The sequence below is a fragment of the Orbicella franksi genome, chromosome 12 (assembly GCF_964199315.1).
Source record: "Orbicella franksi chromosome 12, jaOrbFran1.1, whole genome shotgun sequence".
Classification (NCBI taxonomy): Eukaryota; Metazoa; Cnidaria; class Anthozoa; order Scleractinia; family Merulinidae; genus Orbicella; species Orbicella franksi.
This window is the reverse complement of record NC_138156.1, coordinates 25,152,825-25,176,936: the sequence shown is the minus strand read 5'-3', so window position 1 is coordinate 25,176,936 and position 24,112 is coordinate 25,152,825. Positions and strand designations below refer to the sequence as shown.

The window sequence follows — 24,112 nt, the reverse complement described above, 5'->3', positions numbered from 1 at the left end:
CAGACCAGTACACACTGAGACAGTTTGTGATTTGTTGGTAATAAGTTTCCCCTTGCAACCAATCATTGACTTTCATGTTTGTTAATTGGCATCGGAATCAGGGCAACCAACACCCGGTTAAGCAGAGAAGAAGCTATTTCTCAAAATTCTTTTCCTTTTCTACCATAAAGTGACCTTGATGACATGATTTCATCTTAACAACAACTTTCCGTGATTGGATTCGAGTTGCACGATAGGAACTTGAAGGAGTCATCTATTTCTTAAGTATGGGTGGAAACTACTGCAAAACTACGTACGTCGAATGTTTAACATGATTATGATTGACTCTTAGTTTTTATTCATATTCAAACATTACTTTGAAGTTTTATGCAAATAACAATTAAGAGGTGTAAACTAAAGCACTCTGTTCAAAAACACAAGTGGAAATCAAATCAACATAAATGAGTTCTTAGGAATGAGCCAACGTGAACTCCAGCGCCGATAAATTTTATTTTATCGCATACTGCTTCATTTCAAAAGAAAAACAGATCATAGGCGAGGCCAGTATAATGGGTAGAAAATTCGTGTAACATGTCTAATTTTAAGCGTTTTAGAAGCAGTTGCGAAATCACAGCAGTTCAACTAGAGAGATACCATCTGAGGAAATAACAAACCATTGTTCAGTTGACGTCATCCGCCCCTCGCCTCAGGTGGTGCCTCCATCTTTAGTCTCCACGAAATCCAATTACTCTTCCAAGTTTATTGCTGCTATTTTTTTTTCTGACATCTGTGAATGTAGATTTTTTTCTCTGTATCTTGAAACAAAAAGTGCTAGTCTGGATAGAGTTTTTAAGGTGTAACCAACATGTTTGGCTAGAGAAGAAGGTATTACAAAGAGTTCATTCTTTAACCACCAAGCGCAACCATGGCATCATTTAATTATTGCAACAACGTTTTGATTGATTAAATCATTGAAACGTGAAAGAGTGCTCTAATTCTTCTATATGGGCGAACATTCTTGCAAAACTACATATATGATTATGATTGACTCTTGGTTTGTATTCATAGGCAATTGATAAAGACTAGAACTTGAGATAAATCGGTCAAAAAGCTATACTTGTTCGGTGCGGAAAATTTCATTGCAGTTTTATGCAATTAAAGATCAGGTTTTGTCTCAGCAACAAATTAACTGAAGCACTTTGTTCATTGAAAACAGTGAAAGACAAATGGACGCAACAGAGTTCTTAGGAATTAGCCAAAGTGACCTAGAGCGCAATAAATTTTGTTTTCTCGCATACCGCGTCACTTTAAAAGCAAAACAGATCATAGACGAGCCCAATATAATGGGTACAAAATTGGTGTAGCATGTCTAATTAAACCGTCTGTAACACTGTTGCCAAATCTTGGCTGAAAGTAAAGGAACACGATCTGATAAAGTCAATGATGTTACAACGTTAGATTAATAGCATTAATTTTTCAAGTTTGTATCTAGCTTACACCTGAAGAAGGACGTGTTTCCAAATTTGCAACTCGCGCTAGCTGCTAAAAAGAGCTCATCAGTATTCAAGCGTGAAACCGACCCATTTGGATGTCTCATAAATCTTAAAACTGTCTTCTTATGCAATAATTGAAATGTTTTAGTTGAAATCGTTCTCCGAAAACTTATTTTCTTCATCAAAGTTTGATGCAACTCTTTAACATTTTACAGAAGGAAGGCGTAATTGCCGGCCAATTTATCTCTCGATTTAAATCTCAGTAGCTTAAAGTATCGAAAAACAACATCTTCAGCGTATCAAAAATGTTCGTCAGATCCCAGCATGAAGACATTAACTCGTTCTTCCCATGTATCAGCTATAATGGTCTAATGTTTTTAGGGCTGTGTTTCAAATAGCTTTTGCTCTGTTTAGTTACCGTAATGTTTGTTAAGTGAGAGCCACGCCCCAGAAAGAGGAATAGTGATTACATGTCAGTCTAATTCTTGACAACTTGTTCCTGTTTAATAGCGGCTCTCTTTGTGAACGTTTGAGAATCTTCTGATTGCCAAGGAAATAGCAAAATAACAAAGCATTCTTTAATTAACGTCATCCGCCCATATAGGCCCGTCGTCTCTGGCATTGGCTTCATTTTCAGTCTTCAAGCTAGTACTGCACTACCTTTTTTGATGTGAATCTCCCAGTGTATTGCTGCTGTCTTCCATTTCTTTGACATTTGTGAATGCAGGTTTGTTTGTCTTTATTTCAAAACGCAGAGTGCAAATCTGGATTAAGTTTAAGTTTAGCGTTTTAGTGCGCTTCAAAAGCGTTGCCGTTTGGTAATTTTTGGACGTCGATCAAACGTGTTTGTTGACTCGAGAAGTTTTCCGTTATCACTTACAAACATTGGCATAATGGCAACAAAAGTTGTTAGCTCTTTCATTAAGCATTGTTCTGATATTACATTGGTTATGTTTGCCCATCCGCTGTCAACACAACTCTTCTACGAAGCTAAGAGAGTTGTTTTAGGCTTTATCGATCACTTTTGAACGCTCAAAAAAGTTGAGTTCGAAAAACGCCTAACGCTCTCAGAATTGGGGAGAATATACTCTTTGGAGCGGTCAAGCAAAATGAACAGTAACCGATAGCTTTTGATGTTTAATCTAGCGGATTTTGTAGTCGGGGATCATTTTCTGAGCAAATGAACATGAAGACAGACAAGTTCACACTGAAGACAGTTTGTGATTTGTTGGTAATAACTTTCACCCCTTTACTGCCAGTCATTGACTTTCATTTCTGTCAATCGTCATCGAAATCAGCGTGACCGACACCGTTGAGCAGAGAAGAAACTATTTCTCAAAATTCTTGATTTCATCTTAACTACAGTTTTCTGTGACTGTTTTCGAGTCGCATGATAAGAACTTGAAGGAGTAATTTTTCTTAAGTACGGGTGGAAACTACTGCAAAACTACGAACATCGAATGTTTAAACTGATTATGATCTACTCTTAGTTTGTATTCATTGGTATTTCATAATACTCTAGGAAATGCGGTTAAAACTGAATAGTCTGTAAAGCAAACATTTGGCGAAACTTCGATTCCAGGTTAATACGAATAAAATTTAGACTTAATGTTTTATCTCCGTAACATAAAAACTAAGGCGCTCTGTTCAAAACCACAAGTGGAAATCAAACCAACATAACTGAGTTCTTAGGAATTAGCCAAAGTGAACTCCAGCGGCGATAAATTTTATTTCATCGCATACTGCTTCATTTCTAAAGAAAAACAGATCATAGACGAGGCCAATATAATGGGTCCAAAATTGGTGTAGCATGTCTAATTTTAAGTGTTTTAAAAGTAGTTGCGAAATTACAGCAGTGCAACTCAAGAGACACTACCTAATGAAGTCAATGATGTTAACTAAATCGGTCTCTATGTTATGTATTATTATTATGGTTTTTAGTCACCAGAACTGTGTTTAAAAATAGCTTTGTTTTTTTTACCGTACTGTTTGCAAAGCGAAAGCCACGCCCCAGAAAAAGTAGTACTGATTAATTTTCAATTAATTTCTTGACAACTGGTTCCTTTTTAATAGCGGCTTTCTTTGAAAACCTTCGATAAACTTCTCATTGCCAAGGAGACAGCAAATAACAAACCATTGTTCAGTTGACGTCATCCGCCCCTCGCCTCAGGTGGTGCCTCCATCTTCAGTCTACACGAAATCCAATTACCCTTCCAAGTTTATTGCTGCTATTTTTCTTTTTCTGACATCTCGTTGAATGCAGATTTTTTTCTCTGTATTTTAAAACGATAAGTGCTAAGTGCTAAGAGTTCATTCCTTTACCACCAAGTGACCCAGCTGATGGCTTCATTCAATTATTGCAGCAACGTTTTGATTGATTAAATCATTGAAACGTGAAAGAGTGCTCTAATTCTTCGGTATGGGCGAAAATTCTTGCAAAACTACATACATAACTGTGATTGACCCTTGGTTTGTATTTATAGACAATGGATAAAGACTAAAACTTGAGAAAAATCAGTCAAAAAGCTACACTTGTTCGGTGAAAATTTCATTGCAGTTTTATGCAATTAACGCTCAGGTCTTGTCTCTGTAACAAATAAACTGAAGCACTTTGTTCATTGAAAATAGTGAAAGACAAATGGACACAACAGAGTTCTTAGGAATTAGCCAAAGTGACCTAGAGCGCAATAAATTTTGTTTTCTCGCATACTGCTTCATTTTAAAAGCAAGACAGATCATAGACGAGCCCAATGTAATGGGTACAAAACTGGTGTAGCATGTCTAATTAAACCGTCAGTAACACTGTTACCAAATCTTGGCTGAAAGTAAAGGAACACGATCTGATAAAGTCAATGATGTTACAACGTTAGATTAATAATAGCATTAATTTTTCAAGTTTGTGTCTAGCTTACTCCTGAAGAACGGCATGTGTTTCCAAATTTGTAACTCGCGCTAGCTACTATAAGGAGCTCATCATTATTCAAGCGTGAAACCGACCCATTTGGATGTCTCATAAACTCTTAAAACTGTCTTCTTATGCGATACTTGAAATCTTTTAGTTGAAATCGTTCTCCGAAAACTTATTTTCTTCATCAAAGTTTGATGCAACTCTTTAACATTTTACAGAAGGAATGTGTAATTGCCAGCCAATTTATCTCTCGATTTAAATCTCAGTAGCTTAAAGTATCGAAAAACAACATCTTCACCGTATCAAAAATGTTTCGTCAGATTCCCGCATGAAGACATTAACTCTTTCCTCTTATGTATCAGTTATAATGGTCTTGTGTTTTCAGGGCTGTGTTTCAAAAAGCTTTTGCTCTGTTTACCGTAATGTTTGCTAAGTGAGAGCCACGCCCATGATAAAGGAATATTGATTACATGTCAGTCTAATTCTTGACAACTTGTTGCTGTTTAATAGCGGCTTTCTTTCTTTACATGCAAGGGATTAACACGTTTATCCAGAATTGATTTGCGTCAATAACGTTGTTAGTATTTGAAAAGCACATTTTGACTTTTTGCCATTGAAAACCAACATTGCCATCATCGTCATCATCATCATCAAACTACACAGTGAAACACTAATAGTGAGACACCTATGTTGTTGAAATATATTAAGATGCGCCTTCAGTTTAATTCTTTGTTTCAAGGTATTTCTTTGTTTGATTTTCTCTGATCTTTGAATGTAGGTCAGGCGAATGATAATTTTTATATATTCAAAACTTTTGGCTCTGTCGGAACTCTGGTGGATGCTTTATGTGAAAAACCTCTCTTTAATCTCTAATATAAGATCGTCGCGAATTCGCCTTTGACAGAAGCACCCGCAGAGACGCTCACTGACAGAGTTCTTGGAAATTAGCCAAAGTGAAGTTGAACTCAAGAAAATTTTGTTGGAAAACATATTGCTCCATTTGTTTGGCATGTCTAATTTAACCGTCACCAAGTTACACAGTTGTAAAATAATTTTAGAAAAGGAAAGTGTAATTGCCTGTCAAATTTACTATCTTTAAATTTCTTGAGCGTTTTGCTATGGCACATTTGAGTATTTTTTCCATGTGTTCTGGTTCAAAATCTCAGTAGCCAAAACTATCGAAAAGCAACATCCCTGGTATCAAAAAAGCTATGTCAGATGCTACCATGTCTATGTATTATGGTCTAAAGTCCTCAGGGTTGTGGTGTAATTACAAACTTTGCTTTGTTTCTTCCTGATGTTTGCCGCACAAGAGCCGCGCCCCCCAAAATAAGATACTGTCTAAATGTCAATTTAATTCTTGACAACTGCCTTCTAATTATTTTAGGCTTGCTCTAAGGTTAAACAGACCGTTCTTGATAAGAAGAAGTCATCCGCCTTTCGGTACAGACGTTCCTTGTATCTTCAGTCTTCAAGCACTTGAATATTCCTGTCTCGTTGTGAATTTACCAGTGAATTGCTGCTGTCTTTGATATCTCTGGATGCAGGTTTGTGTTTTTGTATTTTAAACTGAACGTTTAGTGCTAATCTGGATAGAGTTTGTATAGCGTATTATAGTGCTGTTTTGGAATATTTCCTAATATTTAATTTAGACGTTTTCCCGTTATCGCTTCATTCACTTGCGAACATATTTTGTTCTTTTATCTAGGACTCTCGCTGTTGTAAGCTTTATTGATCTTGTTTGAATTCTAATAAGAACCGAGTTCCAAAACCATCTGACGCCTTTAGATGTTTTCAGAATACATTTTTTTCAGAGTTGAGCAACATTAAAACGGTAACAAGTAGCTCTTGATTTGTCAAAGCGATTTCTGTATTCCGTGTTCACTATCCTGACAATTGTGAACATGAAGGTAGACTAATTCACCAACAGATTGTCATTTGTTCGTAATCAGTTTCTTCTTTACCACTTATCTTGTAACTTCGCATCAAAATCAGTGTAACCAACATGTTTGGCCAGAAAACAAGCTATTACATAAAATTCCTTCTTTTCAGTTCCCAACTAGTCGGAACTTGATGACATAATTTCATCATCTCAACGATTCAAGTCGAACGATAGCACTCCGCTAATTTCGGTTTGGGCGGAAACTACTGCGAAACTACAGTACGTCGATTGGTCTTGGCTTCACAGTATTCATCAGCAATTGATAAAGACTGGAAAATGTGATTAAAAATTCGCCAGAAAGTTTAGTTTTGAGCAAATATAATTTAGTTTCACGTAATTAACACTTGGACTTAAGGCTCGGAAAGACATAAACTGAAGAAAGCTGTTCATGTAGACGCAAAATTCTTGAGAATAGTTAAAGTCAATGATTTGTTTTAATAGGATACTGCTCCCTTTTTAAACCAAAACATATAACAGAGTGTCCCTGGCTTATTTGAACTGTCGCTTACAAAGTTGCGAAATCATGGCAATTCAACTGGAGAAATACTATCCGATGAAGTCAGTGATGTTGAAACTTTGGATTATCAGCATTTATTTATTAATTTTCTTTCTAGCTAACGCTTGAAGAGGGATGTGTGTTTTTGAACTTGTAAACTCGTACTAGCTGCTAAAAAGAGGCAAGTGACAGATCAGAATCACCGCTCGAAAAGTGAATTAGATCATTTTCATGCCTACCTTTTTAAGCTATCACTGAGATTCTTTTGAAACCTTTCTCCAAAGACGTCATTTTCCCCATCAGAATTTGATGCAACTCTTAATTATTTTACAGAAGGAATGTGTTATTGCTGGCCTACTTATTTTCGTATTTCTGGAGGAGTGTAGTTAAACTTTTTGTTTTTTTGAAGTATTCCGCCGCCAAATCTCAGTAATCAAAACTATCGAAAAACAAATCATCCGAGTATCAAAGAAGATTCGTCAGATTGCAAAAAAATAGTTACGATGTGGCAATTAAATTCTTGACAACTTGTGCCTGTTTGATTGCGGCTTTCTTTGAGAACGTTCGAGAAACTTCTTATTGCCAAGGAGACAGGAAATACCAGACATTATTTAACTAACTGCATCCGCCCATATAGACCCTTCGCCTCAAGCTGTCCCTTCATCTTTTACTATTCCGTCCTCTCTTGTGAATTTCCCAGTGCATTGCTGCACTTTTCCTTTCTTTGAAATCTCTTAATGTAGGCTACTTCTATTTTTTTAAGAAAGAGCGAATCTGGGGAGTTTAAGTGTAGCGTTTTAGTGCTTCAAAAGCGTTGCTGTTTGAGAATATATGGACAATTAAACGTCTTTCTTGTTTTAAGTAGTGCCGGGTAGAATGGCTCAAATTAATAGCTGTATCAGTTCTAAACCGTTTCGTGCCTGGCTGTTTATTTGGCATGTTGATCCTGCCAAGCCCATTCTACGACAATCGATTAAAACCGTTCGCCTTTAACCTTTGCAATTGTTCACTATCAGTTTAAAACAACGCGAAGGTATCTATAACAGCGTCTCACTCCTTGGCATTCCATTACACGCAAGGAATTAGCACCTTTATCTAGGATTGATTTGCGTCAATAACGCTGTTAGTATTTGAAAAGCATATTTTGACTTTTTGCCATTGAAAACCTACATTGCCATCATCGTCATCATCATCATCAAACTACACAGTGAAACAGTAATAGTGAGACACATATGTTGTGGAAATATATTAAGATGCGCCTTCAGCTTAATTCTTTGTTTCAAGGTATTTCTTTGTTTGATTTTCTCTGATCTTTGAATGTGGGTCAGACGAATGATAATTTCTATATATTCAAAACTTTTGGCTCTGACGGAACACTGGTGGATGCTTTATGTGAAAAACCTCTCTTTAATCTCTAATCAGTAAGATCGTCGCGACTTCGCCTTTGACAGAAGTACCCGCAAAGACGCTCACTGACAGAGTTGTTGGAAATTAGCCTAAGTGAAGTTGAACTCAAGAAAATTTTGTTGGAAAACATACTGCTCCATTTGTTTTGGCATGCCTAATTTAACCGTCAGCAAGTTACACAGTTTTAAAATAATTTTAGAGAAGGAAAGTGTAATTGCCTGTCCAATTTACTATCTTTGTATTTCTTGAACGTTTTACTATCGTACATTTAACTATTTTTTCCCTGTGTTCTGGTTCAAAATCTCAGTAGCCAAAACTACTGAAAAGCAACATCCCCGTATCAAGGAAGCTTTGTCAGATGTTGCTATGTCTATGTATTATGGTCTAAAGTCCTCAGGGTTGTGGTGTAATTAAATAGCTTTGCTTTCTTTCTCCGTGATGTTTGCCGCACAAGAGCCGCGCCCCCAAAAATAAACTGTCTAAATGTCAATTTAATTCTTGACAACTGCTTTCTGATTATTTTAGGCTTGCTCTGAGGTTAAACAAACCGTACTTTATTAGAAGAAGTCATCCGCCCTTCGGTACAGACGTTCCTTGCATCTTCAGTCTTCAAGCTCTTGAATATTCCTGTCTCGTTGTGAATTTACCAGTGTATTGCTGCTGTCTTTGATATCTTCAGATGCAGGTTCGTGTTTCTTTATTTTAAACTGAACTTTTATTGTTAATCTGGATAGAGTTTAAGTATAGCGTATATTAGTGCTGTTTGGGAATATTTGGACAATCGAGCTAGGAGTTTTCCGTCATCGCTTGCGAACATTCTTAGCTCTTTGATCTAAGACTCTTGTAATAAAGCCGCCGCGTTGGCTGTGTTTCTGTATATCGCTATAAACGCAAGTATTCTACAAAGCGAAGGAAGCAGTTAAAAGCCTTAATATCGATCGCTTTTGAATCCTTTTAAGAACCGAAACGTTGCCAAACTAAAGTTTTTAGAAGCGTTCAGAATATATTCTTCAGAGTGGAGCAACATTAACATGGAACCAATAGCTCTTGATACGTTATCTGGCAACTTCTGTATTCGGCGATCACGTTATTTTCCTCATCAGTGTTTGATGCAACTCTAAATAATTTTACAGAAGGAATGTGTAACTGCCAGCCAACTTATATTTGTATTTCTGGAGGGTTTTATATTACAACATATTTTTTCATGTGTTACCGCCCCAAATCTCAGTAACCAAAACTATCGAAAAAAAAATCATTCGCGTATCAAAGAAGTTTCGTCAGATTGCACGAAAGACACTCACCCCTTCTTGTTGCTGTAGTCGTAAATAGTTTTTCCTTCGTTTCTCCGTGATGTTTTCCGAGTAAGAGCCACGCCCCAGTAAAAACAGTACTTACGATATGTCAATTTAATTCTTGACTGAGAGACAACTTGTTCCTGTTTAATTGCGGCTTTCTTTGAGAACTTTCGAGAAACTTCTTATTGCCACGTGAAGGAGATAGGAAATAACAGACATTCTTTAACTGACATCACCCACTCATATACACCCCTCGCCTCAAGCTGTCCCTTCATCTTTTAGTCACTTTTCCTCTGTTGTGAATCACACAGTTTATTGCTGCTGTTTTTCTTCCTTTGACATCTGTAAATGTAGGTTTGTTCTATTTTGAAACGTTCGGGGCTAGTTTAAAGAATTTAGGTGTAGCGCGGTTTAGGTGCTTTAAAAGCGTTGCTGTCTGACAATATTTGGACAATCAAACATGTTTGTTCCGTCAAGAAATTTTTCGTTATCACTTCCAAACATTGGCATATTAGCAACATCAGTTGTTTTCTCTTTTATTTTGCATTCTTGTGATACCACAGTGCCTGTGATTACCCATCGCTATAAGCACAAATCTTCTGCAAACCTTTGGAAGCTGTTGTGAGTTTTATCGATCACGTTCCTACAATTGTAGCTCTTAGACGTTTTAAGGATACATTTCTAGAATAGAGCAAAATGATCAGTAACCAATAGCTCCTGATATGTTAATCGTTCAGCTTTTGAGTACTACTCTCAGAGGATTTGCTGGAAGACAAAAAAACTCAGAGATTTAGTGCTGACCGATTGTGGTAACTAGTTTCTCCTTTACTGACTACCAATCATCGACTGTAATCTTCGTTACTCATCGAATTCAATAGACTCAGTACAAATAACATCTTTGACCAGAAAAGAAACTATTGTATAAAGATCATTCTCTTTCCTAGTCGCTATCTTGATTCCATTTTGCGAAAACTTTGCCTAATTTAATGGAGTAACATAATGAGCGTAACTAACTACGCACTGACTCTTTAACTGGGAGCATAAGTGACTAATAAGGGCGAAAATCTCTGCTGCAAAAACTACGCACTTTGGCACTAAGGCATAAGCAATTGGTTAAGAACTCATTTGAATTACAGTTTTATGTAAATGATATTCTATATATTACTGAGGCGGAACTATAGAACTTAAGATCCTGTCTATTTAAATCATATGACAACTGCTAGATGTGTAGGAATTTTATTAAAAGAAAGCTAAATGATTCCGATAGCTGTGTAGCCTACTGCACAGACCTTCTTTGGAAAGGAAAGATTGAGTAACCCGCCCAAAGAGAGGCTAATCAGCGGGAGTAACAATATAACTGGCAGCTGTTCTATTGTCCGCTTTTTCAAGTAGTTAGTAGAATGGTTCAAATTAATAGCTGCTGTAACAGGTCTAAACCGTTCCGTGCTTGGCTGTTTATTTGCCATGTTGATTTGGCCAAGCGCATTCAGCGCCAAGCCATTAAAACCGTGAAACTTTAACCTACTCAATTGGTCATTATCAGTTTCAAGCCACGCGATGGTCTCTATAACGGCGTCTCACTCCACGACATTCTATTACACGCTAGGAATTGACGTCGAAAGTTTAACATGATGATATGATTGACTCTTCGTTTTTATTCATAGTTTTTTCATAATACACTAGAAAATGCGATTAAAAATTACTTTGAAAAGCAAACGTTTCGTGAAAATTTAATTGCAGTTTTATGCAAGTAACAATTAAGCTTTTAAGGTTTCGCCTCGGTAAGGTATAAACTAAAGCGGCGCTCTGTTCAACTGAAAACACAAGTGAAAATCAAACCAACATAACTAAGTTCTTAGGAATCAGTCAGAGTGAACCCTAACGCCGATAAATTTTATTTCATCGCATACTGCTTCATCTCAAAATCAAAACAGATGATAGACGAGGCCAATATAATGGGTACAAAATTGGTGTAGCATGTCTAATTTTAAGTGTTTTAAAAGTAGTTGCGAAATCACAGCAGTTCAACCAAAGAGACACCATTCGGCTGATGAAGTCAATGATGTTAACTGACTCGGTCTCTATGTTATGTATTATTATCACGGTTTTTAGTCTTCAGAACTGTGTTCAAAAATAGCTTTGTTTTCTTTACCGCACTGTTTGCTAAGCGAAAGCCACGCGCCAGAAAAAGTAGTTGTGATTCTTTTTATATTAATTTCTTGACAATTGGTTCCTTTTTAACTTGAATTTTTATATCAAAAACCAGAGGTTTGGTATTTCGAAAAAAAATGTACGACTTGTTTTTTTAAGTTTTAAATACATACAACTCGGATTTATACCGTAAAAATAAGGATTTTAAACACCACATTGTGTACAGCTCATATTTTTACCACAAAATTGGACTTGTTTTCTTTCTAAAAACACAAGGATTTTTTACTGCAAATATCCGAAATTTTTAATTTCTAAATACACAATTAACTCTTTTCTCTGATAAACATTGAAACTCACGATGAGCTCGTCTTCTTATTACGGCACAGTTCCGTGTGCCAGAACATCTTCGGTTGTATTGTTGTTTGTATCTTTTCATACTACGAAAAAGTTAAACAATGGAATTGAAGAACCGGCTCAAACTCAAATGGCTAAAATAAAAACGACAAAAACAAAAACAACACTCTAATAGCGTTTCGCCTCAGTCTAAAAATAAGACTTTCTTACAGAAAAAAAAGAGAGAGATTAGGTGAAACCGGTTTCGTGACTAAATACAATGCTATAATATGCGATGTTCAATCTATTTCCACGCCTCATTCTAATCAGTGATGTTACTTTCAAACAGATCCAGTGAACGAGAACTCTCATATACAAAATGGAACATCTCAAGGACTTGCTGACGCCTAAAACCTTCAACAAGATCAGTTACGTAGCAGTTATTTGTTGGATCGTTTATGGAGTAATCCTGCTTGGCATCTTTGCAGAAATGGAGAACAGTGACAGTTTCCGCTGTGGGGCGAAACTTGAAAAGATGGACCTCGTCCGAGGAAAATGTTCGGATCAGTACAACAAACAATACAACAAATCTGGTATTCCTGTATATGGATTTGTGATTGCTAACTTTTCTCTCATCGGCATTGTATGTGTGATCTACTCCCGAGTTGTAAAGTCAAGAGTCGATGACGTGGAAGCCAATCGCCAGAAACCTGATGCTGAAGGACAAAACAGACCCAAAAGACGCAAGCTGTTTGTGGCGTATTTTTGTCAACTTGCCAGCAGATTTGCGATAGGGATTATTTTTATAGTCCTACAAACTCGGGTTCTTTATCCTGACAACTTTCCCGCCGACTTTCATTGCCAAATAGCAGCAGCCAGTCACGCGGCGAATTCGTCATCAACCAGCAACATTCAGAACAGCACCGTGTACGAGTGTCACAATCAACAAGCAACAAAGAAAACCTCCTGGATAAATGCCGTAACTGTCGGCAATGGTGTGTTAGCGCTTATTATTCTAATTGAGATCATCTTTATCTTGGCACTACGAGTGAAAAAAGGAAATGAATTTCTCGAAGATTCCCAGTTTCTGGCAGTTTTTCTTTCCACTCAAGAACCTGTCAGTCGTCGTCAAGAACCAGGGGAACCCTTATTACCAAGACCACCTGCAGAGCAAACACCTGAACAACTTTCACTGATCAATGAATTAATCAAAAGCCTGAAGAAAAGTATCATTAAATACACGGAGGAACCTTCAGATCTCAAGGCCCTGTTTAAAGTACCGCACGGTGAAGGCAGAATTAAAGATCTCAAGTTAGATCATGTTTACACTGACTTAGTTCTTATTCCAAACAGAGCGGAACATGACTTCACCGGGAATAGACGGGAACAACTGAGAGTTTACCCCATGTTAAAGAAAAATTTGCAACCAATATCACGAGAAGAAATTGTTGATGCCGAAAACAAGAAAATCCTTATCGTCGGCCGTCCCGGAATAGGAAAAACTTTGTTTTTAACTAAGTGGATCAGGGACTGGGCATCAGACAAAGCGTTCAACAATTTTGACTATGTCTTTTTCCTGAAGTTCCGCCAATTCAACTCCGTGGGAGAACTGAGCCTTCGTGATCTTCTATCAAGATCGGAATATTCAGAGACAGAACGCTTGAGTGATGACGTTTGGAACCACGTCCTCACAAATCCCGAGAGAGTTCTAATCTTTTTCGACGGCCTGGACGAGTATTTAAATAGGTCAAGTGTCGCTAAACCGTCCGATTGCAAGAATGGGGAAAAACAAATGCCTCTCCCTGCTCTCTTCTACAACATAGTGGAAGGAAATCTCCTCCCCGGAGCAAGCGTCCTGACCACTACCAGACCCACTGCCGTGGCAGACGTTACAAATCTTTCTTTCCGAAAAACAATTGAAATTCTTGGCTTTGCATCCCAGCAAGTTGAAGAATACGTGGAGAGCTTTGCGAAAGATGCAGCGCAAGATGCAGGGCAAGATACAGCGGACGCAGGAAAGAAAATATGGGAGCACATCAAGACGAATATGAACATATTCTCACTTTGCTATATTCCTGTGAACTGCCTGATAATTTGCTCATGCTTGTGGCAAGTTCTGAAGTTCCACAGCGAAAAGGGTTTAACTGGTGTTGGCCTCCCAACAAATCTCACAGAAATCTACCAAAGATCCATGAAATTTTTCTTCTGCCGGCACGATGAGCAATATCGCGACAAAGACCTTCGTCGAGAGGACATTAACTCAAAACATTTGCCTCCTAAAGTGGAAAAGAAAATCAAGCCACTGGCCAAACTTGCTTTCGATGGGCTGACACAAAAAAGACTAATCTTTGGACAAAAGGAAGTTCCCAAGCATTTAGTTGATAGCGCCCTTTTTCATCGCCTACCAGATCGTAAACTTGACGCCTTCACCGGCGAAGCTCAATACTGTTTCATTCACCTCACCATGCAAGAGTTCCTCGCAGCCAAGCACATAACCGAAACCATGAAAGGAGAAAAATTGAGAAGATTCGTTGCTGACCACATCGACAATAGTGAATGGCAACTCGTTTTGCAGTTTGTCGGTGGTCTACTTGGTGAGCAGTCTATCGACATATTTACCGACCTTCTTCCTAAGACAACAGGGAAGAAAGATGAAGGCGAGCTGATTGTTGACTATTCATTGGAGGAACGCACAGTTACCTGTTGGCCGACTCGCAGCGACAAAGATTTAGCGGTGACATTAATGAAGTGTATCTACGAAACCAATGAATCAGGTTCAGTTGTTCAAAGTAAGTTAGAAAAGATTGGATTTAATGCTGTAGATTTTACTGATTGTCGCCTCGCACCTGTTGACTGTACAGCAGTGGTTCATTTTCTTAACCGCGTTCAACAAATTTCGCTCATAAATTTGTACAATAATAACATTGGCTCGTTGGGTTGTGTAGAGATTGTAAAGTTGTGTGACAATAGTAATTGTCAATTACGGGGCTTAAACCTCATGGAAAATAACATAGGTGATGAAGGTGTAAAGCAGTTAAGTAATGCTGTTATAAATAGTCAATTAAGCAGCTTAAACCTCGCTGGCAATAAAATAACAGATGAAGGTGTAAAGCAGTTAAGTAATGCTGTTATAAATAGTCAATTAAGCAGCTTAAACCTCATGTACAATAAAATAACAGATGAAGGTGTAAAGCAGTTAAGTAATGCTGTTATAAATAGTCAATTAAGCAGCTTAGACCTCGCGTACAATAAAATAACAGATGAAGGTGTAAAGCAGTTCAGTAATGCTGTTATAAATAGTCAATTAAGCAGCTTAAACCTCGCTTGGAATAAAATAACAGATGAAGGTGTAAAGCAGTTAAGTAATGCTGTTATAAATAGTCAATTAAGCAGCTTAAACCTCGTTAGGAATAAAATAACAGATGAAGGTGTAAAGCAGTTAAGTAATGCTCTTGTAAATAGCAATAAGTTACGCAGCTTAGACCTCATTGGGAATTATAAAGTAACAAATAAAGCTAAAAAGCAAATTAAACAGGCTAATCACAATTGCGAGGTCTTCATTTAAATTGTTTAGAAATGATTGCCATTGTCTTTTAACAAGCTTAATCGAATAAACAAACTGCTAGGATTGTAGTTGTTGTGTAACCGAGTGCAGAAAACAAAACAGAAACTCTGTAAAATACAAAATTCCATGTAAAACAGTTTTTCATCGCAGTGACTTGTGCTTTAGGATCCGAATCATGTTAAATGAAGATTTTCTGAGCTTAAATGAAGTAGCCTGACAACTTCATTACAAGGTGCTTAGATAAGATGTATTTTTGTGTTTGTAATTTGACATTCAAACACATCTTGTGTAAGATGTGGTTTTACGGAGTTTTTGAAAAAATAAACGTCACTCGCTACTAAATAAAATTAAGAGAATAAGCTTAAATGTAACTCAACTTGAAAACAACACAAATTTCTCAGGCAAAACACTTTAATGAGCTACTAAATTCAAAGGAAAAATTACACAAAAAGAAAGATAAATGACATGACGGTTAGTCTTAGCTGTTTTTTTCGCCGGAAAGAATTCCAGTGCTTCGGCTTATCTTCATACGCCATGTTTACAACAAAATTGTCTTTCAACTCCGAGGACTTCAAGAAGACGTAGCTTTTTACCTTTGAAAGTATTACTCTCTTAACAAACACGGCTCAAACAAGTGCGAACAGAATTTTCTGGTCTTTCCCACAAGCGTGAAACTGGCAAACTGAATGAAAAAACAACAGTTGACAACACGTGACTGAGATGTAGGATCGAAATTAACCAATCAAAAACTTGTTGTGTTTCCTGAGAGGTCCTCCTCGTGAGTTGAAAAGCAAATGGCGCGCTCAAAAATACACGAAATGGCTGGACCATTAAAAATCAAGGGAAGGGATAGTTCAATGAATTCATGAATTTTTTCCTATCCTTAGCTCTGTACGGGAATGTGTTTTTTGGTGTACAAGCTCTGTAGAATCTTTATAAAAGTGAGATATATTTAGATCTAAATATGATCCAGTTTGCTTGCAAGGAAAATTACAAATTTTGGAGCTCACTTTTCCTCACACCTGTCCTCCCTTTGTTTCTAATGGTGCAGCCCTTTATTAAGATAGTGCAAAACTGAGTTGATAATAACAAGCCAATCTCTTTCTATTAACCAGATAAATGTGCCTGATATGAGGAATCAACTGAATTTGAGACATTCATAGTATTTTAAATTATCACATCTTTGTATTGCTAGATATATATCTCAACTGTGTAATAGTTATTGTAGAATAGTGACGAACTTTTAGTACCAAGATGAACTTTTAGTATCTCACAATTACTTGATGAGATTTAGCTTAAGTCACCAACTATATATGTAATTAAGTGGAGCCAAGCTCCTGATTTTTCTTGTTTTAATTAAATGTTGATAAGAAAGTTCTGTGTTGTGGTCACTTAACAAACAGACCACGCTTTTCTATAGTCTACACTTTTATAGTTGTTGTTAAATGTTCAAAACTGAAGTGGAACCACAAGCCACAGTTGAGCTGTTTCACTGTTAAGCTTTGAACATTTCATGGCATTATCTCTATGGGCTATAAATAAGAGTGCAGACTATGGAAAAATGTGTTGATTTTGTATTAAGAACGAACAAAAAAATTATACAGCAAATTTGAGTGAAAATCAGTGTGAAATTGCATACAAGGGTGATAATTTTTATCAAGCTAGCCTCCAGTCAGTTTTCTTTCTTTTTGCTCTCATGTTGGCCAATGTGATATATTGAGATCACACCAGAATGAAAATCACCAGAATACCCTTGTTCCCTCCTGGGTTACTGTATTTACTCAACTGAGCACTACCCCCCTCCCCAACTGGTTGTTTCCCCCAATTGAGAGCCGCATACAAAGGCAAAAATAATAAAGAGCACCGCCCTTGAATAAGGATCTCTTTCATTCACAACAATATCGTGTTCATTAATGAAGCTTCGTCAGACTGAATTGTTCTAGGAGTATTTACTGTCCAGTGGCCTGGGTTGTTTGAAAGATGGACAATGATGTTCCAGATGAATCACTATCCAGCGGATAGCGTGGTTTGTTTTGTTATCACTTATCCATTGGATAGTGATTTATCTGGCAGATAGTGCTATGCAGCTTTCAAACAACAGGGGCCCGTTTCTCCAAGGTCCCAAAACGTTTTTGCACCCGAAAAGCCACAGCAAAATCTCCAACCTTATGACTTAAGAGCTGATTTATGCACAAATTCTTATTATGAACAGAGGTTCCCTTCATATAAGAAGTTTCAGGCATATACACCTCTTTGTCTTAAAATACTGGTTAACTAAAAATGGCTGTGTGGGCCCGAAAAATTTCTGAGGCTTTTGAGAAACTGGCCCTTGAGCCATGGATTACCATGATTTTCAGCTCGAAATGACTACATTTAACTGTTAACTTTGTCTGTTTCCATTTACAAAATTGTCATGAGGTTTTTTGAAGAGCACCACTCTCAAATAAGTGCTGCCCCTAACTGCTAGGTTTCAGTAGCGATGAAGTTGATGAAGTCGAAGTGTAGAGCAATATGATCTAGTGAAAATCAAACCGACAGAGTCGGAAGCAGAACTCCCATTCCGCTTATGACTTTGTCGCTTATGATCCAGTGAAAACTAGATTGTCGGAGTCAGAAGCAGAAGCGGTAGAATAAACCAATTACAATTTTTGATTCGACGCCTTATAGTTGGTTGGTTCTTCCTCTTCTGCTTCCAACTCCGACAATCTACTTTTAACTAGATCATAAACGACCGAGTCATAAACATAATCTGAAAAAATGGAAACTCGATTCTTAAGACTCTAATCCGTTGAGCTTATGACTCTGCTTATGACTGATTTTCAATTTTCACTTGGTCATTAGCACTCTTAGGGCTCCAGCTACGACTCCGACTCTGTCAGTAGTGAAAACCAGCCTTAAACTACACAGCAACTCTAACACTAAATATTTAAAGAGTGCTGAACTAGTGAGACAATCTCAGATAGTGCAGAGTGTAATGTATAGCTCTGGCGCAGTATTCATAACACAGTTCCTGTATAACCCTTACCATTCACTCCTGGTTTGTATTGACCTTGTTAGTCAGCTAGGGATTTTGATGAGACATAATCTTAGCAGTGTGTATGTTTGATGTGAGTATTTTTATTCACAGTCCAAGGATAACTTACAGTTAATTACTGTTTGTTAAGACAGTTTTCGAATTTTACTGTAGTGTTTTACATTGATTTTTGCCCATTTCAAATTAAATAATACATGTAAGTAGCGAACGTGACAATTTTACTCTTCATGCAAACGTTTGTAACTTGATACGTTCGTTTTCCTTGCAAAGGTATGTAACCTGATACTCTTGTTTTCTCGAAAACACAGGGAAGATGTGCTTGGATTCTTTTCACAGCTGGAGATATATGGAAGAAAGTTGAATGTCAGATGAAGAAATGGAAGAGGAACGATTTGCTTTATTTAACACGCAAATTTTCTTGACCAATTAACAAGAACTAATCTAATTATTAAATTGTCACGGAACAGCACGTTCTGTTGGCACCTTTGGCGTTAACAATAAAACCACTTAAATTTAAAATACACACTGATATCGATTAATACAATTGAGAAGCGTTTCCACCAGAGGTTTTGGAAGTAAACAGCACTACTTGACCGATGTCGGTGAACGAGTGTCCTCAGAGACTGATAAAATTTATGCTTTCAGTAGGTGCCACAGAGTCTGCAGCAATATTTGAGCAGTTTTCTGGGTTTTTGTACAGTTTGACAGGTTTTAATGCCACTTACTCGGGAGAGGTTCAGCTGAGGGTATGAACTTTTTGGTCTCTTTGATAAAGACAATTAAAGGATGAAATAAACGCACTAGTGTAGTTTGGAAACAACAGATGATATTTCTTGAACCAAGTTAAGCGTAATTCCAAAAGACATGCAGTCACAGTAGCATTCTTGTATCGCGCTAACGATGCTAGAACGCATGCGTATGACGTATTAGGGTTCTACCACAAGGAGAAGCACACAATGGTAGTGTGTGATCTTGTATGAAATGTACCTTCCATCTAATATGTAGCTGACACTAACGCTTATTAATCTGCGCATGCGTTCAGAACAAATATTGGTTTTGTTCTAAAGAGAAAAGTACCACAAGGAGAGCAAGGGGCTTTCTGAAACAAATATACCGGTATAGCCTTTTAAAGTGATCCAAAAAGTAATGTAGGTACATATGCCACCCATTTTACGTAGTGCTCACAAGTACCTACACCATCCTACCCCCCCTTGCTGCAAGCCAAATTAATTGAAATTAATTAATTGTACTAACGTTAAAGTTTACACCTTATTTCCATAGTGCCTTATTACAATAGTGCTTTAGCAACGTCAACCCCCAAACCATCCCAATAGTGCACTCTGCACTAAAAAATGATTCTTAAGACTCTAATTCCGTCGAGCTTATGACTCTGCTTATGACTCTGATTTTCAATTTTCACTTGGTCATTAGCGCTCTTAGGACTCCAACTATGACTGACTCCGTCAGTAGTGAAAACCAGCCTCAAAATACACAGCAACTCTGACACTAAATATTTAAAGAGTGCTGTGGAGAGGAAATAAAGGAAATATCATAGTCAGTGTCTAACATAACAGAGATATTGGGAGAATAAAATAACTTCATCAGCTACAGTTTATCACTGGCATTGATCAGCTTTATTCACTTACAATATGTTTACACATTTGAAGATTTCAAAAGTAAATGCCAAACAATAAAACAGTATACTCTACTTTAGTGGAGTCCCAATTTCTCAAATCCTACGTTTATTAAATCTGTTGATTAAATTACTTGAAACAAAAAGCCTTTTATTAATTGATTTAATACACTTACACACTCAAATCTTAAGAAAGGTGTAATCCACGTTCAAGCCTAGTGGTCCACATGGCTGGTGCTATTTTAATTTCTGTAGCATGAAGCAAGTAGGAGTAGTTCTACCCCAAATCTTAGATGCGATGATAGTCCTAAATGGGGTTACCCCAGCACTAGTTCATCAGGACCCATATATACTTGCTGTTTAAAGAGATGCAGCTGTGAGACTATGGTGTTTTGTCCAAGATAGCCTGCACAGCAAGCGCTCCCATACGAAGGCCTTTGTCTACATTCTGGCCACACACAAATTGGAGTGGGAGTGAAAATATTGATGGAGAAGACCAACCCCTGCTTCTTCAAAGATTTTTGCTCCTACTCCAATTTGTGCACAGCCAGAATATGGAAAAAGCTTCTCGCATGGCAATGCTTGCTTCGCAGGCCAGGTTCTGTTCTGCTGATAAATTTGGCATGACATCTTGAAATAATACCTTGTTTTGACAAACAAAGATCTGTATCTGTAACAAAAAGGGTGTTGTACAAAAAAACTGTTCACTTAGTAGCGATAAAACAAAACCTTAGGTTCATATTATTTAATGTACTGCATTGCCACTTACAGTTTTTCAAGCTTTAAAGTTTGAAAATAATTTTTGCCTGCCTAACTGGATCAAGAAATTGGAATTCCATTGTTCATTTTAGTTAATGTGTACTCAAATTCATCACATTTGCAAACAAGGACAGTATCAGCTTGAATCACAGACAGGCCATAACAAGTGTTGCTATGTTCCTTGATTAAATTATGCATATTGTCTTTAGATTAATAAGATGATTGTGTCTGTGGCTGTTGGTAAGGCCGGTCATACTGGCGCCCATATCTCTCCTGCCAGTTGTACCGATCTTGCCTGTCCTGTTTTTCTGGCCTGTCTTGTCGATCATAATGTTGCTGATTTTGTCGACGATAGCGGCCTTGACCTGGAAATTAGTAGAGAGTGGGTAAGTCAAGCAATTAAAAAATTAAAAAGGCTTCCTAAAATACTCATTGAGTAATACGGGTTATGCCTTTTGCACTAACAGTCTCCATTTAACTGGAAATAACACTGGCCCAGAAAGGGGTCTTGCGTTTCTCAGGCCTTTTGTCACACTAGCAAACTGTTCACAGGCAAAATAATCAAACATTAAGCACTATATGTAGACTTAGTGTGAGAGACACCTGTAAAAGTTTTACCAAGAAGAAAAGAAGTACTCTAAGCAGTTCATACCTTGTCTGTCCTTGAACTGAACAAATCCTCCATGTCTTGTGTCATAAATACGCTCATTGTTTTCTACCAAAGTGCTGACCTGAAAACAAGTCGTAAACACTCTGTATTAAAGTTGTTTGATAAGCTGTAGGTTGAAAAGCTAATAGCAGGGGTTTCATTAATGTTTTCAACAGGAGGGCAACTGGTTTTCACAGGTGGGCAAAACTATTTGATCTGAAATTCTTTATAAGAAAAACTTTCCACTAGGTGATCAAACCAGCAGGTCAAAATAGTCTTCACAGCTGGTCAATTTGCTGGTGTCCAAACCTTAATGAAACACCTGGCTATCAGGCTACAGTATTTAAGATTTTACCTTATCAGCTAATTGCAGCGCCAAGCTCTGAAGGAGAGAAGGCTCGGCTCCTCGGTGCATTACAACTGTCTGAGTTGGCTCATCCCAAGAGGCCTGGAGTGAGAACACAACCTTGCTTAGAGTTGAAATTTGAATTCTTAATGACCACTCAACAAACTTAATTAAAACAACTAATTTTTAATAGTTATGATATGAGCCTGCCCTTACCAGCATATGATCAGTGACATTGCTAGCCAAAACTCAGGGCTTGTGAAGACTGTTGGTGTATGTTAAATGTCAGAATTCCACTGATACCATGGTTGTATAATAATTCTCCAGAAACCTGTTTTGATTTTCTTTGGTGAATTCCATTTAAACTCCAGCTTTGAAGCACAATAATCTTATTTTAAAGTTAGACACAGAGGGAAATTGTTCTTTATTACAATTCTCTGACATCTTGGTAAAATTTGCAGTTAAGTGGTGGACTGCAAAACCTTAAATGGTTATCGCACAGGGCTCTAAGCAAGATTAGAGGACATGGGGTTCAGACCCTAATCCCAAGTGGTGAGCCTTACATGTGTGGCTTTCTCTACGCAGATGTCAAGATTAATTTTTAGATACAAATTACTTAAACTGTTTGACTGTGAAAATAATAATAATAACTACTTATTATCTGAGAGTGAGATCTTTATGGGAAAATCTCAGACTGAGACCTTGCAGTATTGACCAAGCAATAGCGAGGTCTATACGGTAAGGTCAAGGTAATTCTCGTGGGCATTACAGGAAAATAATGTCCTACGATTAGCCAATCAGAGTGCCTGTTATATCAGATACAAGAACAAGCCATATGATAATAATAATAGTAATAATAATAATAATAATAATAATAATAATAATAATAATTGAAAAAGAAACAATATCACAAACCTGCAGCTCTTCGTTGATGATCATTTTGCTGATAGTGCTGTGCACCACAGACGGAGGCAAATCAAACATTTCAGCCAACGTATACAAACTACAAGTAAAGACAACAAATACATACTTGAGCTGACACTGGCACACCAATCACAAATAGAACGGATAAAGATGGTTGGATAACTGGCCATTTATACCAGAAAAATAAACCACGGCTTCCACAAGCTGCAGCTTACATAAGACGTGAACTGGACCATTTATACTAGCGCATATTATATAAGATGTGAAGTGCTCCTATAAATGATTTCTGGCTTATTCATGACTAGTGCCTTGCTTTTGTGCTGGTTTTCATAGCAATCGCAGAATTATGCCAGCTGTCATGCAAGTGGGAAAAAATTGGGCTTGCTCAGTGTGAGGTTGCATCTTAATTAAGCCCCAAACAAGGGGTGATACCATTTTTATAGTGTTTCCCATCTTATATAAGCCATGAAGAGCTCAAAACCCTTGTCTTACACAAGCCGCGGCTTATGGAAGATGCGAACTGGTACTGTTCATACGGTAAGTGCATGACTTATGTAAGCTGCAGCTTGTGTAAGCCATGGCTTATTTTCCTCATAGAAATGGGCTTTTTATTTTCCTGTTATGATGTAACATCAAACAGCATTGCTCCCGACTTGAAAAGATTTCATGACAATTATTTTCCTGCAGATAAAAAGTTCTCAAGAAAGAACTGATGCTGTCTTACATCAAACCACAGCAGGAATTTGAACTTGTCAAACCATCTTTCAATCCAGTCACCTGGTATATCCCCTTTATTATGATAAAGATTGCTAATTCTGACTGATTTCCTCAAAAGATACTGCTGCTTAACCTATGTATTCTGTAGGTTTCTTTACTATGACCATGATCAAGTTTGTCTTCCTCTGTGTTACGAAAAATTGCCTAAGTCTAGTTTTAGAACAATCTAGAGCCGGAAGTCATTCAGCCATGACCAATTTGTATGAGAACATTCTAGAACATTCTGATCCTTATGTAATTACTCAGATTAGAAACTGTGTCAAACTACTTAATTTAGCTTGTAATAGAAGTTTCTGGAACTTTAAGCCTCATGTATGTTAGAGCGAGAGTTTCTGCTGTAAGAGGGATTGATTCAAATTTGAAGAAGCTTAGTGCTGTAAATTCGCGAAGTTACCTTACGGAAAAAAATTACTTTGTTGCT

At 37.4% G+C, this 24,112-nt stretch overlaps 2 protein-coding genes across 5 annotated transcripts in view; one reads left to right on the top strand and one right to left on the bottom strand.

The window, feature by feature from the left end:
- Positions 1–1,585: 1,585 nt before the first annotated feature.
- On the top strand, positions 1,586–16,376 carry LOC145464281 (NACHT, LRR and PYD domains-containing protein 12-like). Of its 3 annotated transcripts, none has more exons than XM_081448122.1 (3): positions 1,586–2,199; positions 12,354–15,270; positions 15,433–16,376. In XM_081448122.1, the coding sequence occupies exons 2-3, from the start codon at positions 12,384–12,386 to the stop codon at positions 15,567–15,569; spliced, it is 3,024 nt and encodes a 1,007-aa protein (XP_081304248.1). In that variant the 5' UTR covers positions 1,586–2,199; positions 12,354–12,383; the 3' UTR covers positions 15,570–16,376. The 3 variants fall into 3 exon arrangements, with proteins under 3 accessions (XP_081304248.1, XP_081304249.1, XP_081304247.1); XM_081448123.1 differs by lacking the exon at positions 1,586–2,199 and adding an exon at positions 8,822–8,910 and having other exon boundaries at positions 12,354–15,189; positions 15,433–16,269; XM_081448121.1 differs by lacking the exon at positions 1,586–2,199 and adding an exon at positions 8,822–8,910 and having other exon boundaries at positions 15,433–16,269.
- A 7-nt stretch (positions 16,377–16,383) lies between these two features.
- Positions 16,384–24,112, bottom strand: part of LOC145464286 (eukaryotic translation initiation factor 3 subunit C-like) — a 29,568-nt gene continuing 21,839 nt past the window's right edge. For both annotated transcript variants that reach the window (XM_081448130.1, XM_081448131.1), the window contains 4 exons: positions 22,906–22,993; positions 22,000–22,092; positions 21,648–21,726; positions 16,384–21,360 (listed from right to left, as the gene is read on the bottom strand). In XM_081448130.1, coding sequence (XP_081304256.1) covers positions 21,206–21,360; positions 21,648–21,726; positions 22,000–22,092; positions 22,906–22,993 — 415 coding nt within the window. In that variant the 3' untranslated portion in view covers positions 16,384–21,205. The remainder of the gene's footprint in view (positions 21,361–21,647; positions 21,727–21,999; positions 22,093–22,905; positions 22,994–24,112) is intronic.

Bases quoted from the DNA above. Each gene is read 5' to 3' on its own strand.
- LOC145464281 (XM_081448122.1), top strand. From the start codon at position 12,384: ATGGAACATCTCAAGGACTTGCTGACGCCTAAAACCTTCAACAAGATC. The intron at 15,271-15,432 runs GTGTAAAGCAGT...TAACAGATGAAG, and splicing joins CAATAAAATAACAGATGAAG to GTGTAAAGCAGTTAAGTAAT.